This window comes from Achroia grisella, unplaced genomic scaffold (assembly GCF_030625045.1).
Source record: "Achroia grisella isolate CSIRO2021 unplaced genomic scaffold, CSIRO_AGI_Agris_v1 utg770, whole genome shotgun sequence".
NCBI classification, from domain to species: domain Eukaryota; kingdom Metazoa; phylum Arthropoda; class Insecta; order Lepidoptera; family Pyralidae; genus Achroia; species Achroia grisella.
In genome coordinates this window covers 2,257,200-2,277,499 of record NW_026713016.1, presented here as the reverse complement: position 1 = coordinate 2,277,499, position 20,300 = coordinate 2,257,200, and the positions used below count along the sequence as shown (strand labels likewise).

The following is a 20,300-nucleotide window of genomic DNA, read 5'->3' as shown; positions in this document are numbered from 1 at the left end:
TAAATCTGTTTTAATGAAACTAGTGTATTTATTACTACCATTAATGAATACTATCGCTGATTTAATTATATTTAGGGTTGACCTTCCTGAATACTTAACCCCGTACATCGCAACATTTGATAATAATGTATGAAATGTTAAATAATAATGTACTTATCTACTTATTACTGTAGATTGTTATAATAGTTACTTTTTAATTAGAATAAAATACAATTATTGTTTATAATTTATCATGTTTGATTGATGGTTGAACATATATTCTTATTATTTCATTGTAATAATAATATTTTGCTGTAAAGTAATATAAATATTCTACAAACTTGAGTTCTAAAATAGCATTATCATGCTATTATATCTCATTTATATAATTTATACATATAATATTTTATGAAATAAGAAATTTATTTATGGTTTAATAATTTATGTCAGGATAATATATTATATATTCGCTATAATTTTCTATCGATATATTTTAATTATTTATTTATTTATTCATTTTGAATATGTGTTAATTTCGTCCAGCACTCTAACAGCTAGTTGCCAATATAATGATAAGAATAATAAGACTCGACAATTTACACAGCGCCATCTAGTCCCAAGCTAAGCAGAGCTTGTGGTATGGGTATACCACAAGCTCTGCTTAGCTTGGGATAGATAACTGATATAAATGCTTAGATATTTTCTTTGCAACTACATACATTGCAAATACCTAGACCCATACATACAACAATCATACTCATGAATACAATGTCACGGCACACACATTGTGGAAGAATCGTACCCGCGACCATCGGGAGAAAAGCGGTGTACTAAACTGAATCATCGAGGCCGTTAATATATTAACATTAGTTACTATTTATTAGTACTGTCTAGTGAATTAGTTGCTGTATTATGTATTATCAACTACAATTTTTGTATATTAAGGTTGACACACCTAAACCATCGGTTTTCTCAATTAGTCTATTAACTACTGTCATAAAAAAGTTGACATTGTAATTAAAAAGGTAATTCGTTTTGAATATACAAGGATGTTTTATCAGAATATTAGCGTAATTGAAACATAATACTCATTAATGTTGGAGATTAAAATACCCAATAACTGGAGTAGCATAGATCTATATATCTTCAACATCCATTTTAACATCCACGAATGGCAATGAATCACGGGCGTTGCATGATAACGAAATGTTTGTAAGTAGTGCTGTTCATACATATAGGCAACGATTATCAGTTACCTTGAGGTAAGTTAGTAGGTTAATCAAGTTTTCTATGTAAATAATTGCGTTAGAAATTACTGTAGTATTTTTTTTGATTAGAAATATTGTAATTTATTACCAAGTTTATAAGATTTTACTAGGCCATCTGATACGGGAAGTGATGAAGTGATAGTTTATGTATAGAATGATTTATACAGGACTTGGGAAAGTTTCCGTTTCGAAGTTTAGACTCGCATCTTGGGATCTCGACGGGGCTGCGGTCTTTGCGTTTACTGACTAAGTTTTAAATGGTTACAGTAAAATTTTGGACAATGATTAGAGTAAAATTTCGGAAATCGTTATTTGCTCGAGATGAAGTTTTAATCCGTAATAATTTTTTTTAATCCGTTTAATCGTTTTACGCTAATTAATCTAAAGTAGTTTAAAATTATTACTCTTATAATTGAATTTAAAATCACTACATTTACATCTATACATCATCATGTAATGTAGTCTACCACTATTAACACTTAACAATATTCTTATTAGATGTTAGTAGTGTGGAGTACAGATTGATGCAAGCAGCGCTGCAACGGCGACGTGATTAACAAATTCAATTCTTTAATGATCACTTTGAATCGGATATTTAATCTTCCAGGTTTTGATAGGATAGATTGAGAACTTGAAATGGTTTTTTTGGTGTATGCTGGTGTATGTCATCAATTACACAAAATTTATCAGCAATGTTTTCCATAGGGACCTAATCATCATTAACAGCAATGAGGGAACTAATCCCCCCCCCCCCCCCCAAATTGAACTAATAATGACGCCCGAGATTGATCAATACTTCATAAAACAGTTGAGGTGAAAAGATAATACAATAATAAGCTTGATGGAAACAAGGAAAAGTAAACTGTAAATAATTTCAAACATTGAAATTGCATAAAAACTTTGAAGAGTTTTATGTTGAACGTCATACTATCATCCCTACTACTCTTTCTCTATCACTGTTAAGTATACAAGTTGACAAGTAAGTGTCAAGCATAGAGTACATAATTGCATCAGTTGTTGATACAAGAGATAGGAGTGACGTCACAAAGTAGTGCGTTGTTAAATCGAAATTTGAATTCACAATTCAAATTGACTTTCAAATTTACAACACTGATAATATGTTAACTATTGTTTCCGTAGAATCTAATAAGAAGACAATTTAATTTTAAATTAATACTATTTGTAAACTATTTCTTTTAAACAGGTAGGTTATTTAATTCCATCATCAACCATTTTATACTTGTTAATTTGATTATAAATAAGGAAAATTTTACTTACAATACAAAACTGAACAGAACAGATGATAAATAAATGCAGAGATAAAAAATATACAAACAACAGAAAGTCTACATCTACCTATTTTTATATTATTCATTCATGCGTCAACATCATAATACCTCCATTAAATATTAATGGTAACAGTTACTTAACATAGACCAACATTTAATTACTAAGTAAATAAATGTTGGACTAGTCCCCAATATGTCAAAAGTAGGTAAAGTAAGGCAATTTCAACCCTGTCAAATGATCTCGTAAGTTACACAATTTCTCCCGTATTTTATATACGTTTAAAACACTACCTCGCAACGACCTACTTCCAGTCAGGTTGTTTATATTGACTCAACCCAATTTGCTCTCGCCATGTTCTTGATAACTAGCACCTTAGAAAACATTCGACAAAGAAAGTACAACCATTTCTCAAATGCTTTATACTTTAACTTAAACTGAATGAAAAGTTCACAATTTGCAAGGAACCCTTAGAAATTTCTAGTCAAACTTTAATTATGTGAATTCTAACACGATGTTTACATCTCCTAGCATCTTTCCACGCAGGTAATAATTATTATTATACAGGTACTTTATATGTAATAAAGGAATATATGTATATATGATATATGTATCAATATGATACAATATATGTTTCTATATTAGGAGATATTACAGCACTGAAACATTCCATTCAATTTCATCATTAAAAAAAAGAAGCTAGTTCCCGATATTTTATCAAATATTTTTAATCAGTACAGATAACTTAAGATACAAAAGGAATAGATAAATTGTATTAAGAATAATAGGACATATAATTTTTATTAATTGGTTCAGTCGTTTAGTCGTGAAAAGTTAACTAAGTAAGATACAGATAAGATATTAGTAAGGATTATTGGCCGGTTTGAAGACTAAATTATCAGATCTCAAGCTCAATTATATTATTCATTACAGTGTTGAATACTGAAATACACTTTTCATAAGGTCAGCTTACTTGATATCGTAAGATGTAAAAAATATAGACCGTAAACTGGCTGCGTACTTGCAAAATACTTGTTTATAAATTTACACTCCAGTCCGCTATTTCACTCAAATAGGACAGCCCCGTCCACTTCATAGTTGAAGCATTGGACATGTTCGCGGGCTGCTTAAATCTCGGCCATTTCTCTGAAACTTCGGATGGGTATGACACTTCCATTATTTTGTTGGAGAGAAGCAATTAAAAGTGTTGTCTCTTGATTTTAACGCTGCGCTCGAGATTTCTGGCATATTCGTCACTCACTTTTCACATACATTTTGACAAGTTTAGGAAATTGTAGAATATTCTAGTAGTTCTGTCTGTATTATAAGTCGTGGGGTATAAAAGATTCAGTAATGTAAATTGTAACTTAATATTTTTTTTTATGTAATTGGTTACCGTATTTTGAATGGTAATGGAATAGTGTACGCGCCTGCGTTAACGGTTTACGCTGGCGGGGCACCAGTGGAAGAAAATAAGATGAGCATGAGGTCACGTCAATTAGCCAGTCGTGGCAAATTCACTATGAAGTTATCACGATGGCTTCCAGGGGAAACCAAGTGGAGGTCTATCTGACATGGTACATTGCATTGGGGTTATTAGTCCACATTATTGACAATCTCCTTCCCCTGAGATGGTTACCGTCGCCTATATACATGCAAAGCACTACAATCATCACGTTATGGTATTAGATCCCTGATACCTTTCATCGTTGCTATTTCAGAGGATAAAGATGTCATGCCTTGTATATTGTAATTTCAGACTACAAGTAAAAATATTTGTAATCCTTTATTTATTTCGATGATTCTTTTTATAGTAGGAAAGAAAGAATTTTACAATCAAATATATTGGACACGTAACAAATGTTGAACATAAAAGACCTTATTACTTATAAAGGGTTGTGCCATCCATTTGTTTATAAGGGTGCGACAAAACACAAGAGTCCATTTATCACTTTATTTTTATGCGTGACCTTTAAAGCTTTATATGTTTCGTAAATAAAATATTATATTAAAAAATCTTATACTTGCATTAAATTAAGTGGACATACACCCTGGAGTTCTATTTTATTATGATGTAACAATAGGTAATTTATTTTATGGAATAATGGAAAATTATCTGTGCGTTCTTTTATTTCTCTCGATCCTAATGTTGCCTGGAAGAGATTGCTATTTAGCGATAAGGCAGTCCATTGTTACCTTTGCCTTGCTTCTTGTAATGTTGTTTTTATCTTATCTACGTAATGTTTTATGTAACTGTATTTTTCTTTGAGAGCAACAATAAAGATATATTATACATACAATGGTCAATGTAGTCATTTCATACAATTTCGATAATTATAAAAGTTATTATGTATTTTAAAATTGGAACACTAAAGAACCATTTAATAATTCGATATGGATTTTTTTATTTAAAATATAATATGTTTATTTATATAAAACAATTAATTAAAAATATTCAATGAAATAGCGATTTTTTTACAGCTGTATCCGCTGCTTTTAATGCTGTTGTTATGTAAATATGTTAAATGTACCAAAAATAAGAGAATTTTGTTTGTGGCACTAAATAACTTTAAAATTAACTGTGCAACAAATTGTTTTAGTATGACATTAGTAATTGTATATAATATGTAGATTAATTTAAAGATTTTGACTTGTTGTGCGCCGTCTCGCTTAGAATAAGAAAATTATATATTTTTTAAACTATTACAAGTTATATTTTAAAGGCGATGCTGATTTATATAATATCATGTTAATTGCTCTGTGGTAGGCATATATAATAAGCATAAACAAATATTATATCTATGTATGTAATAAAAATAGAGAATACTCAGTGAATCGACTACAAAATAAAGAAAAAGGTAGGTTTGGCTGTATGATCGTGTATGTTCACTTTTCCATTTGTGAATAAAATATATTACAACAAATTCTGGTTTTTATATTTAACAATATCTCAAGTAGACAAGTAGACGAATATATCTAGAATGATTATATCTTATCTAATGACATAATTGATAAAAAATCTTCAAGGTGTTCGTCTAGATATGTTTGTAGTAGGTATATAAAAAGTAGTTTGTTGTTTTAATTAAACACGCATAGTGATCGAGATATTGTATGGATCGTATCCCAGTACAGTAGAGCAGACGACAAAGAGCTAATTAATATGCAAATACTAAGTCATTGACACGGGATAGGGTCATGTTTCTCACTGACACTACTTATCATAACATTAATAAATATCACATTATATTCATACTGAGTACATGTGACGCTAAGCATATGAATGTGCAAGTTGTTGTTGAATATACTATACCCATAGGTAACTAATTAGGGGCCATCGAGAAATGACGTTACACCAAATTCAGTAAATTTAACTAATCCTGTCCCACCTGTCACATTAGTAAACCTAAACACGAAATGTTAACTATAGTTAACATTTCGTGTTCGTCCTTGAAAAAACAAGCATATTTATTTACATTATTTAGTTAGCATCTTGGAGCACTTGCACATGGGCCAGACTTTTACTTTAACAGCTGTAATATATTTTTTAGCTACAGAATTTTGTCGTCTCTTTTTTAAGAGTTAATTTCTTTATTAGAAAGAAAGAGACACAAAAACCTCTTTTCCAGAGGGAATAAATTAATTTATAGGTATATTTGTGTCTATACATGTAAATTAAATACATATATTTGTGTATATCTACATATTTGATTTATATGTTACTCGCTATTGTAACTATAGGTACTTATATTTAAGTTAGCAATAATAAGCCAGTAAATTAATAACTGCATTGTTCAAGAAATTGGATTCCTTTTTAAATATTTATCTACAGTACTATTATAGTTCCTTATAATAGTACTGGTACTAGATGAAAACGATATACATATGTTGTCGACTCGTAATCAATATTTTTTATGTTTTGTTATTCACATAAGGTTTCGTTCGAGTCTACCGTATCCCTTGACGAAATTATTAATATAGATTTGTGAGTTTAGATCTTCTGGATAATCTCCGATAATACTGAACCAATTTTGAAAATTCTTTTAGTTTTGGATATCCCATTTTTAGCCCAATTGGAAGTTTATAGTCAATAACATCACGTTACGAGACAATTGAAACGGAACTGCAAGGTATAAGAAATAAATATTGTTGACTTGTTCATCATTTACATATAAATAAAATTGAAGTGTCTGTTTGTAATACTGAAATAACCGTTTTTTACTACATACATACGAATATAAATACGGTATATACACCAAAATAACATTTTTTACAATTTTTATCTGTCTGTCTGTTTTTTATTTTGTGGCGGCTAATCTCTGAAATGGCCTGACCTATTTTGACGGGACTCTTATTGGCAGGTTGCTGATGTAATAAGGAATAACTTAGGCTACTTTTATTTTAGAAAAATAAAGTTAAATTCCGCGCGAACGAAGTCGCGGGTGCAGCTAGTGTTTATATATATAGTAAATTTAAATATAATAACGTCTTTTTTGCGTTTTTCAGTTACTAATCTTTGGATGCACTGACCTGAGGGCAGACCTACACACTGACCTTCCTAAAGCGAAATGCTATTCATATCTAAATGCACTCCACTTTTGTCTCCGTAAACTTTAAAGGTTGACGTTCAAAACTCCCACGCAATCTATCAGCCCCTCATATTTTATAACATATAATCAACGCCTCCTTACTTGAATGTGTGTATGGATTAAATTAATGTATGTATGAGTAATATCAATTAGATTTTGAAAGTTACGTAGTCTAGTGAAGTCCCGCGTTCGAATCTGGCAGACAACAAAAACATTGTGTGTTAATTTATGTTTTCGATTAACCTTTTTGTAATAAAAATATCGAAAAACAACTTCAACCAAAACTGTTAGCAATACCTCTGACTACTCTATAAAGAACAACTGTCCTCAAAGGTTTACCAACTGTCAAAATCTTTCTATCGCATAAGGATTTTGATTATTGGATTTTTGGTATTTTTTTCATACGTTGGGTTAGATTTTAGAATAGAATTTTTCAAATCGGTCCGGTAGTTTTGGAGCCTTTTCAATGGACACACAAACGATTAAATCTTTCCTCTACATAATATTAGTATAGAACTACACTTCTATATTAAATATTGGTTTCTAATCTTGATCGCCAATTTTGATCGCTTATACATAAGTATTATTAACATTGATTATTTATGTATCTACAAGAGTGTAACAGTATTGTAATACATATACTGTTACCCATTTTAGTTGTAATTCTAGAACGCACGTATTGAGTTACTTTGGTTTGTGGTTGTGGTTGTCACTGTACTGTATATGTAGAACATAAAACTCATAAGTTTTTAATCATTTAAATTTTAAAATAAATATAAAATGTTTTTTTTTAATTTAATGTTTTCAATATGTTTTTGTATTTCGCGACAGATGTAGAAAATATTAATGTAAATATAAACTTTTCCTACATCATTGCTTCGCCTTTGTCCCTTTCTTTGGGGTCAGCGCAGTATGTCATCTTCTTCCAATGATCAGCTTCGGCAGCCATACCCGACTCTCTTACTTTGCTCTCCTTTTATATATATCATCTTTCACGCAATTCATCCAGCTTTTTGTTTGGTTGTCTTCTCCCTTTTCATTAATTGAGGTAAAGGTAGGACACATACGACACATAATGTTTCAAGTTAAATATATATATAAAACATGTTATTATACTTTAAGAATCACTTAGCCAAGCTTACCAAAAGTGGACTATAAAAAGTCATCATTGTGAGAACCCTAGTATTACATATTTCATCCGCCTAGTAGCTCACTTTGTAAGCTGTATTTCGGTTGAAGGACAGATAAGGAAATGCAATTACACGGTATAGAGGCATGACATAGTACTCCTCCGGCATGAAGGCGTAACATAACAGCGTGATGTTGGAGATGCTGTTCATATTGACGACAGTTCCTACTGAACTACATAAATACTAAATAAGGAGGCCATCTTATTATTATAACACAAAAGCTATACATTTTAACCAGGTGAAACGCACAGCTAGTATTAAATAAATAGTTTAGTATCATAGTTAGTCACTGATAGTTTTTTAAGGCTGAAAATCATGTGTAAGTAGCAATAACCAGGCTATGTCGATCACATAACACTTTTCGATAAAGATTTACAATCAACATCAAAACAAACAAAACCCGAATATATCGTTCTACTTTAACTTGTCACAAGCGTCAACAACCCCTGCCGATGGCCTGACCCAAAACCAGATCATTAGGGACGGTAATCATTATAAACCCATAAACACCAGGATTACGGTATTTGCGCTGAGATGAACGAGATAAACATAGTTTTATGTCGATTTTACCAAGTGTAATTCAGGTTAGTCCCTTTATTATTAGTGGGGATTTTATCAGATATCCTAATATCAATGCTATGTCATTGTTTACTGTTGTAAAAGGGGATTAATCCTATTTACACAATCCTCATTTTGAGAGATAGTACAACAGATTAAATAGATGTCGCAATGTAAACAAGTACATACCTTGCATGTCAAGTACATAACTGGCTCAAATTTAGTACTCTCTATAGAGTTTTGATGATATAAAAAGTTATGGATTTTTATTTATTTTATGGCTATTTTTTTATTTATTGACAATTTATCACTATGGTTTTCAGACGGACCGTTTGGAGGTCAACCTGACCATACATTGTTAGCGATGGAATATTGAACATGTATTATTGTGACATGTAACGAAATTTATTATAGAACACATAAAAATACTTTATTGTCGTTATATATACTACATAGCTTTATAATATAGCGGCAATAAAAATTAAAACCAACAAACTATAATATTTATGTATATACATTCTGTAATAAAGTAGATATATTTCCTAAAAAAGAATTAATAATGTATCCTAAAATTTTGTTCGGATAATATTAAAATTGTTAGGATAATATTAAAATCAGTTTCCTTTCAGATTCAGTTTCGTTGAAATTGCTTTTTCGTTCAACGTTCTCAATAACATATTTTAGTGAGAAATTCTTTATATTTATCTTTTTATGATATGTAACCTCTTTTAGATTGTAATAACCTAATGTGGCGGGAAATGGAAAGCTCATTGAACCCGTATAGGAGACCGCGGGTACGTGACCGGAGTATAAAGCCCTCAATTTATTTTGCCAAAATATCTTCGAGTTTATAGACATTGAGTTACCTATACTTTTTTTAAAACGTAATTGAGCTTTGATAATAGTAAATTAATATAAGGCTAAAAAAGAAGCCTTAAAATCCTTTAAAACATTTAGAACAGACTCATTTTAGAATTCGATTTAGGAATTAATTTTGTATTGCTATTACTAACAATTCTTTCAAAGAGAATATAATCCAATAAAATATTTAAGAGCTGCCATTAGAAGTTTAAAAGTTAAAGTTCTACCTACAACTTTATCATCACATCAACATCATGTATGTTTTTCAGTTATTATTGTAAATGTTCCATAGATAATTTCTTACACATAATAGTAGATTAACGATTTATCGCTATGATGTTAGTGATTGGAATAGTAAATGTATTTTTAATTCCCTTAAATGTTAACCCGACTAACCTAATAAACATGCAAATTTATATATTAAATTTAAACATTATAAATTAAATCGCGTTGTTCTTTCAAACCCAGAACTTTAAGAACTTTAGCACTTTAAAAGCTCATTAATTCAGTTTGTTCTCTCAGTAATATTCAATGTAATAACCACCTCGCTTCTAAAGACATATATCTTTCACGAAAATTTTTGTTTTATTATAAAACATCTTGACCTCTGCTCACAGAATATCTATATATCTATCTACCTATACCAACAAAAATAAGTCAGAAATTTATCAGATAAGGCACAGTCAAATACAGAATTGTGAATTTACGGGTTTAGTATGCAGGATCATTTGCCAAGAGCCCAAATCTCCGCGAAGACAGTAATTACAATAAGATAGGGATCTTTTGTTGTAAAGTCGCTGACAAACCCGGGTCAAGGCCGCATCAGATGGGCTTCAGGCCCGAAATTCCTTGGAAGATGTTTTCAGTTAATACAAATTAAATTTATTTTCGACCGACAACAAAAAGTTGGAAGAGGGTTCCTAATTCGATTGTATTTCCCGTGAATATGAATGACTATCATTCCTTTTTTAATCAAAAGGCTAAAGGGCACTTTTTTTCAAATATTTTTTAGAAAACTGAGAAATAATGCACAACTTACAAGTCATGAATGAACGCAATACAAACTTAACACTATATAATAAATAAATAAATTTAATATAAGACTTATAAGTGTAGTGAAATATTACAATCGATTTAAAAAATAGTTAACCTGATTAAATCTCTTACTTAGATATATACATATTATCTGAAAATTATGCAAATATATTTACTTAAACAAAAAAATAGGATATGTATATTGTAGATATTGTTTACTGGCAGTTATATCAGAATAGATTACTTATATGTACATATATTATCATTACATACCGTTGACGTGGATAAACAAATGAATAAAATATACTTATTTATTTTTAGAACTATGCCTACCTAAATATAAGATGATATCTTGACAGCATTGGTGATTACGGTTTGGCACACCACCTTACTTCCGATGGAAGGAATCGAACCTGAGACCAGGTTCGATTCCTCGCACAATGCAAATGTACGATTGTTCGTTTTAATCTGGTTGTACTTTAAGGATATTATATATTTTAAATGTAAGTAATTTTAACAGTTGTCTAGTACACGTAACATAAGATCTGCTTAGCTTGGAACTCGACGGCACCGTGAGAATTGTCCAGAAACATTATTAAATCTTTGTACTGTATATGTATGTATATATAAAAATACTACTATCAGTATGTTCCTAATATATTTTACCTTCATTATTGTAATACATACTTGAAGGTGCAAATAAATCAAGACCAGTGTTAATATTGCGTCACGCACGGAAGGCCTGCCGCTCCTTACCCGTATATTGTCTTTGTTTAATATTTTACTTCCTTTTCTTTTGTTGTTATTTACCGTATATAAACATTAAACACCTATGTCTGATTTATCTTTATTTTACTGCTTCTCTCTGTAATTATCTATAAATATAAACCAAATTTCTATAAATACTGTACTATATTAAGTCATCTGACTTAAATAGCGGTCCTTTAAGAGATTTTCATCGATTTAATTTAATCAGTTGCCTAGTGCATACAATGTAATGTTAACACTGCATTTATTAAATACTAGACCTATTTTATTTTTAAATAACCGTTAATTAATAAAAATCGTTATATTACATTAACATCTGTTCAGCCGTTTAGCAGTGAAAAGAAAAACAGAAAGATAGACACACGTTAGCATATATATATTAATAAAAATAATAGCATATGTTGACTATTATTATATTGACAGTTTCTTGACTAGACTACTCTGTAACAGAAAAGTAAACTTTAAGCAACACCAACAAGGTCTTACAACATTAAAATTGTACCATGTAGTCAGATGGGCCCAGAAAATTTATGGACCTTCTGATGAAATGTGAAAGGGACCGAAGTTTTTAACAATGAGTTGGGATTAGGTCCAAGCTATAGGTGATTGTTCTTTGTGATTCCGGGAGATTTGCAACAACATGGATTACTGTTAAAACGATAATAACTGTCATAGATAAGTCTTATCATATCATACAACAAAAGTGCCACGGGCATAAGTAAGGTGTGGTATAGACATAAATCATATGCCACTTGATATGTTTCATTTATTTAGGTACTTTTACAGCCATGTCATATTTTAGTACTTTAATACAATACTGCAGTTGTGACTATGTATTCTTATTTACCGTAGGTAGGTGATAGGTGATTTTTTTTTCATGGATGATAATGTTGGATCCTCCTACGCTAACGGTTTACGCTGGCGGGGCACTAGTGGAAGATAATAAGATCAGCCTGAGGTCAGGTCAGTTTGCCATTGTGATTAAATAACCAGGAATTAACCACGATGGTTTCTAGGGGGAACATGGTACATTGCTAGCAATGGGGACACTGGACCCCATTACTAATAATCCCCTTCACCCGGTATATAGACTTAACAATAGAACAGGTAAGGACCTGTTCTAAGAGAAAGGTGGTACTGTATTATATAAATAAGCGGTATTTATTGTTATTTTAGCATTCTTATCGTTGCCATCTTTACGCAAAGGTTGTCTGGATGCGATTGCATACCGATAACACTGCTTTGCATTTGTTCACTTAAATTGTTTATTTAAATATTTATCTGTAGCTAGTAAAATAAATAACTAAATATGAGACTAATACATAGATGTATAATTTAATGACTGACAAGGATGACAAGTAAACTAGCTTTTATGTATATGTTTCTTGCATTAATACTAGAAAAACATACACATGTAACACAAAGAGATAACAGACAAACCCCTACCTTTTATATGAGTGTGCATTTTATTTGTTGTTGTGCATGTATTTTGTTCAATAATGAAAGTAGGCGAAGAGGTTATTTTTATGTACTTCAAAACGAGCTGACGCTACAGAAGTAGTTCTGTCTTAACTATAAATTTTAATTCGCAATTAAATTTTTTATGTTAAGCGCAACTTTTTAAATTTATTTTTCATTAGTAAGGTACTAATGAAAAATAAATTTAAAAAGTTGCGCTTTCTTTCATTAGTACCTTCTCCTGATAATAATAAACACAATAGGAAATAAAAAGGATTAGCGAAATCGGACCAAGAAAAATAGGGATTCATTTTTATATATATAGTTATAGACAAAAAATAGTGTTTTAAAAGTATACATAAAAATAAAAAGCTTTGTGAACCGTATAGGGAAATAAAATTGAACTACAATGGATGTCGGGCTATACTCCAGTGGGAGTAGAAGTTAATAAAATGCAAATTTATTGTTTTCCCGAGATCACTAGGGAGTAAATTTTTTATATATTGGACAAGTTGAATAAAAGTTAGAAACAAACTCTCTCTCTGTCTATTTTCTCTCTATATTTTATACCAGCGTTACTTTATATAATATTTAATAACAAACATTTGTATATGTGTCCTATTACTCAGAACATTCATACAATTTTGATAAAACTTTGGGATGAAGGTAGGTACTATTAAGTAAACTACTATTGAACAGAGAAATCAATATGGATCAATCTATATGAACGAAGTCACGGCAAACTATTACTAACTACTATTAAAAGTATTGCAAGTATATTTAGTAAATTCATGTATTCATTTAATTCATGCTGGCTATTAATATTAGTTACGATTGTAGGCATTTTATTATTACTATTAGGCCCTCCTAAAGTCCAAAGTATGCCTTTATGTTAATAATTTATACCTTTTTTATCCTTGAAATGTAAACAACAAGCACGCGCTCCTGCTTCATAACAAACTGATAACAATATCGACGTTTTATTATTATTTCTCTATTATTAAAATATACCTACCTATCTATAGACACGCAATTATCTATAATACACAGTATAAATAATAATTACAAGAAATATAATGAAAAATATTAAATATAAGACGCAATTATTATAAATGTATCTATTTAGGTAGAGTCCTTGATGGATTAGGTGAATAAAATTTAATGTAAAGTATTATTATTTAATAATGATTAGATATATCCGTGACATAGATTTTTTTACATAATTGGAATGGCAAACAAGTCTCGTCCTTTTCTTTGCGAGTCCATACTGGACCGACTATTTTGCTAATGTCATCTTAGAATCTTTTATTCTGCTTACCTGTATTTATATAGTCGTAACGTGAGTACTATGCTGTTATTATTATTCGCATAGTTCCTTCTTCCTTTACTCTTATCATGTCCTTCTCCAATTCAGAAATTTGTAATTTATATACGCATTCATAAAATTTATTTTATGTTTAGTTTTACCCGATCTTTTCACATATTTTTTTATCTTGTATGATTTTTCTATCAATCCTCAGTATATACGTAGTGCATACTCAATAATATATATTTTGTGATATATGTTATTGGCGAGGCTTAGGCATGGCGCATGTTCCAGGTTTGCCAAAATAGATATGGGGTAGGGGCGGTTTGGCACGGTTAGGCTTGGCTCGGTGAGCGGTGGTAACATCTGGCAACGCGACTTTATAGCAATTAACTGTAATTTTCAAAATATTACATACCCTGCACTGTACAGTAGAGAATAATGTAATGTATATAGAATAACGTAACGTAATGTAATAATGTGTGTTTTATATATACTAACAAATAAAGTCCATTTTTAATTGTAATAATTTACTGATAATAGCGAAGAGGGTGCACTCACTGACCCCACTGTATTGTATACCGTTTTGTCTTGATTAATACCTTTTAATTTTTATTATAAACAGAATTGTGTAGTTTATTATTTCAGTCAAATAAGGATGATAATACCTATATCTTTTCTTATACCTGGTTTTCATACTTACTAATAAAATCGATGTGACTTAAGAGAATCTTTTTTTTTGTTTTTTAATGCCAACTAACCTTAATAAAATAAATAGCTATGCCCTAAGTGGCACGTTAGAGTATCTTTCTATGTTTTAAGTCTGTTTTTCTAAGATTGACCTATTTAATTGTTTGACCTTTAGTCTAGTACCTAGGTACAGTGTCACTTTCACAACTGACTGGTTGGCAGTATTCCAACATAAAATGCCATCAACTTTAAAAAAACTTAATTTAGAAATTTGATGTAAATGTCTAAATGTAAATTGTGAAGCATTAAGCGTAAAATAAAACAAAACTCCGGCTTTAATAAAATAGTCCTAAGTAAGTGCAATTTGTTTAAACTAAACGTATTGGTTTAGTTTATTAATAGTTAAGATATTCTTTGTAAATGTACAATATAGAAATACTGTAAAACTTTTACATATTCAAAATGTAGTTGTACTTATATAGCATATTTCAAATTGTGGGTTCAAAAATTAAAAATTATAATATATGTAGATATATAAAATAACTTTATAGACATTCCATATAAATAAAAATAAAGATGCTGTTTTTTAACAAGTAATTTTTTTAATGAATAAGAAGGAGAGCTTGCCATTGTTGCGTTGAAACATACTTCAGATTCAGAATTCAACAACTGCTAAGTTCTTAATATATTACAATGTCATGTTAATAAGTAAGGGAGGAATATATTTGTCAGGGGACTGTCAATGACGGTAATAATGATGTTTATGACGATTGTGCTAATCATGAAACTTGTTTAATAGATAAAACCATAATTCTTACTAATTTTATATCGAGGTCAACTCTGAGTCGCCTCTTGCCTCAATTTCAGTCACTAAGCAGCTTGGTTTGTAAGCTGTATTTCGGTTGAAGACTGCGATATGACTAATTACATGATATACAGGAATGATACAGTGATGATATACACACTCACCATTAGGTGGGCTATCAGGTTTGGCGAGGTTTATCATTCCGTTTCATAACAAAGAAGGATTCTGCTAGTTTATTTATTAGATACCACTTGGTCAGCAGCCGCGGTGCAGGCTCGGGTGTATTCGATGGACACTTGAGTTTGATCAGCGTAGGCATTGAATCCATTATTTACCCTTGGTTGCATGATGGTTAGGACTATACGGAGTTCGACAGGGAGGCATTAGGGTTTAGAGGTGGAGTTTAGCGGCTATTCCCTGCACGCCTAAATAAAAGGTCGATAAGAACCATGTTGATGGTCTTGCAGAATGGGAAAGAGATGGCCACAACGTTATGTTCAAGGAGGAATAGCCGTTAGGCTTTTGGCCAGATAGAATGCGGCAGACCTTATGGCCCCTAAATATCTCCTCTTCGAAGAAGATTTTCCTTACGTAAAGAAAAGGTTCACTTGGTGCCTTTACGACTCAAGAAATTGTTATAAAAAATAACATATATATAAGGCCTTCGTTCTTTTATATACCAGTCAATACACCCACCGATACTCTAGTCAACTGGATGAAGTCACGACTAAAAGTTGGTTTAGTAATTTAGTATTTGATCTCTACTGAATCTGCATTGTGAATATGGCCGTAAATCATATAAATAGCCTATATAATAAAGAGTTAAAACGCTAAAACAAAGCGTCTTCAGTATAATTATAGGTACTTATAAAGTATATTTTATATTATCATAAAATTGTTTCCACAAATAGATATCTCTATTACAAATACAAGATATACATGTACCTACATTTAAATGCAAAACAAGTAATATATACCTTTGTTTAATGGCTTAAGAATAAACAGGTTGTAAACTACCGCAGCCATGCAACTAGGAAACATGCACGCTCATGTAGGAATATTTACGAGTAGCGTGTGATTATCACCTTATTTGGTTTGACTACATGTCATATGTGTCACAAAAGGTACATTGTGAGCTGACTTTCTTGTCAGTTCTTCTCAGCTCGAAAGCACTCTGAACTTACGGTAAGTTTGACATATCATAAGAGTCTGTAAAGTGAGTGAATAAAAATATTTTGATTTGATTTGTAAAACGTTGTCTACATGGTAGCTCAGTCTCATCTTCAGCGGCTAAGCAGCTTCCCTTATAAGCTATATCGGTGGTAGGATGTAATTAGGTAGTGAAATTACAGGATAGGCATGACTTCTTAGTCCACTGAAATGGCAATGCATAAGTGGTATCACTGGTGTCAAGTTATAACGTGGTCATCGTAGTCCTGTTCATGTACACAGGCTACAGTTATCACTGTATGGGCCGTCAGCTGGTTTGTATTTTCTAATTACATAACCAAAAATCGTATATAAACTTAACAAAAAAGAAAATACAAATAGTATTTACTCAGAATTGAGATTTTTTATAAAAAATGTCAGCATATATAACGACCAAATTAAATTTTATCTTTGATTTGTTACATCTATTTAAAATACATTATTATATGTATGTAATAACGTACATAAATTATTACTTGTTTAGCATATATAAACACAATAGCAATGTAGATTATAAGAATATAATATATACTCGAATATTTAAGTGTGGATTCTGATGGATAGGTACATAGTTCGGTTTTTATTATTTTAAACCATCAGGTAAAGTTTACGTGTATTTTCAACAGCCTGTTTAAAAATAGAAAATATTTATAGTTGATGCTATTAATAGTCTACATTTACCCCACGTCAATTTTAATGTTAAAATTATAAAGGATGTTTTACAAGACATAGAATTGAACGCCTTATAGGTAATATTACCAGTCTCAATTTATATATAATTAAACATTAGTAAAAACTATTTCTATTTATATAATGACCTATAGTTTATCAATACTTACCCCATGTCTCGGTGTTCTAAGGAATTGTTCGAAGAGCGGGGCACCAGCGGACGGTAGCTAGATCGTGTCATCGTGGTAGTAGCAGTTGAGAAACGATATATTCAAGTCGCGATACATTCACGTATCATCACATAATTATTATCACACATTAATTGAGCAAACAGCACGGCTGACGGCCGACGGAGCAATACGACAACTGATTAGCATTGTTTGAAACTATCAATATCAGCCGGTGGCTTATTGAGATAACGTATCTATTTACATCGAGGACGAATAGTATATATTGACAGCGCTGTTAATGTACAAAACGATAACAACAACATTAGTCAAACTTATTTACCGCTATACAGATACTCATTGAATGAGCCGATCAATAATGTAAAGCTGGGGTGAAAGCTCTCGGAGTAAACCACGCCTCGCGGGCCGGTTCCGCGGGCTTTTGTATCGTACATGGTGGCGGTATCTAGCGGACAATTGCAGGACTAAAATAATGAATATCAGCTGAGAGATGGCGATACATTGCTCTCAAATAAACGGATGTTTTTAATTGAATAAATAAATATAAATTAATCTTTATTGAAGTAATTTCGTACACAATTTCTTAATAGTAATATTTTTTTAATTTTACCTCACGCTATATTACAAGGCATATAAAAATATATTAATTTTAAGATTAAATATATGAAATAAATTAACATTCAGTTATTACAAATACCTATACATTCGAATTTTACTACTTTGTAATAATTTATCGCTATTGCTTTAATATTTTTAAATATATTAAATAGTCGTTATATAGTTTTCTTGTCTTCCTCTATTTGCGGTACATCCTCAGTTTTGTTTTCTGAATTTTCTTTCGCTTTCTCCTCTTCTTCTTTCATGTATTCTTCGAGATCTTTTTCTGCATTTTTCAAGTCTTCTTCTGTTATATTCAAGTCTGGGAAACGCTTCTGTAAATATTCAATGTAAACTCTATGTTGCTTTATTATAAGAATAAATAGATGCCTAACGTAAATCAGACTAAATACATTATGGTTTGCTTTTTTAAAGTAAGCTAGTACTAGAAATTTCTTTGTTACACTCTTTTTTCAATTTTGCCGGTTAACTTCCTTACTTCTAAATAAAGTACTTGTTCCATTTGAATAGGCATTTAGAATGGAAGATTCTAAATGCCTATTCAAATGGAACAAGTAAACAACATACATTTATAAGAACTGTAACGAAAAGGGGTAATATACTTAGGTGCTGTATAATACACAGAAACATTTTTTTTAGTTATTCCGACCAAATTGGTAATAATGTCTCATACTATAAAGAATTTCAAATTTAACTAGAGATATATTTGAAAAGTAGTATCTTATTGCACGATAAGTAAATTTTTATATACCTATTCTAACAGTAAAACGAATTTAATACAAATATAAATTGCAGAGGTCAATTACAATACAAAGAGGTGCCAATGTTATCTGTTTACCCCTCTTTGTATACTATAACTGCTCAATTAATTGAAAGAGAAAGAAAGGACGATAAAAGTCGCGAAGTAGCAATGTTATAAAATTTGTAATGACAGTAATGACTCGCCTGAAGTTCCTGCAACGTGTGTTGTATGTTCTCCTGCTGTGCCCTTAATCTTCTTGGCAGCATAAATACCGTGTTGAACAGCCTCAGCATCAACCAAAGCATTACAGTTAGGACGCCATATAATAACATCGCTTTACCCATAGCCCAGTAGTCGACACTTACTTGCTGGTTCTTCATATTGAAATCTTTATTTGTTTAAGTCGTGCTAATGTTTATGATTACTTTAAACTAGATTTGTGCTTGGTTGGCGTGCTCAGTTTCATAGTAGTTAACGAAAGTTATGACAAGCTGTATGTGTAAGCGAATGTGATATGAGTGACCCATTTCCTATCGATTCTACGTTGACGTGGCTCACCGAATTATTAATATTGCAGGAGTATTCAACTGTGTCATTGGTTGCTGTATACTTATTTACACTATATGGTTGAACTAACTATAAATATATATTATTTATATATACGTATTTTATTATTACATTTATATATTATGTTTAACTTTATCATGTCTGTGTCTCCTTTTCTTATACTTATAATGTAGTCTAAGCAATAATATGATTATTACTCTTCATTCAATATTTAATAGCATTCGATTTACATACCATGTAGGTATATGTATAATACGAAAGATTATATAAATAAAAATTAGGTTGTAACCACAACTTGATTCATTGCAATGATCTATAGTCACTACGCAACGTGTCTCGTCTATATTCTGGAGAAACAATGCAGAATCTTCTGGAGAATAAATAATTTTTATTCTAATACAAACTTCTCCAATACTGATGAGTGAATATGAACGAATGACGTACTAAAACAGAGTTCTTACATTACCATTCACATTTTTTATATCACGATGATGGTAATTAAGCATACGGCTCATC

The 20,300-nt window shown here is 30.8% G+C and overlaps 2 protein-coding genes across 2 annotated transcripts in view; both read right to left on the bottom strand.

Moving 5' to 3' along the window:
- The window catches only part of LOC131850536 (uncharacterized), an 81,097-nt gene extending 62,889 nt beyond the window's left edge, over positions 1-18,208 (bottom strand). The window contains exon 1 of the mRNA XM_059200786.1: positions 17,840-18,208. Coding sequence (XP_059056769.1) covers positions 17,840-17,910 — 71 coding nt within the window. The 5' untranslated portion in view covers positions 17,911-18,208. The remainder of the gene's footprint in view (positions 1-17,839) is intronic.
- A 398-nt stretch (positions 18,209-18,606) lies between these two features.
- On the bottom strand, positions 18,607-19,664 carry LOC131850549 (uncharacterized). Its single transcript, XM_059200801.1, has 2 exons — positions 19,421-19,664; positions 18,607-18,789 (listed from the first exon to the last, which is right to left on the bottom strand). The coding sequence occupies exons 1-2, from the start codon at positions 19,595-19,597 to the stop codon at positions 18,631-18,633; spliced, it is 336 nt and encodes a 111-aa protein (XP_059056784.1). The 5' UTR covers positions 19,598-19,664; the 3' UTR covers positions 18,607-18,630.
- Between the last annotated feature and the right edge of the window lie 636 nt (positions 19,665-20,300).

Coding starts and splice junctions, on each gene's coding strand:
- LOC131850549 (XM_059200801.1), bottom strand. CDS start 19,597: ATGAAGAACCAGCAAGTAAGTGTCGACTACTGGGCTATGGGTAAAGCG. Junction 18,790..19,420: donor ACACGTTGCAGGAACTTCAG/GCGAGTCATTAC, acceptor GAATATTTACAG/AAGCGTTTCCCAGACTTGAA.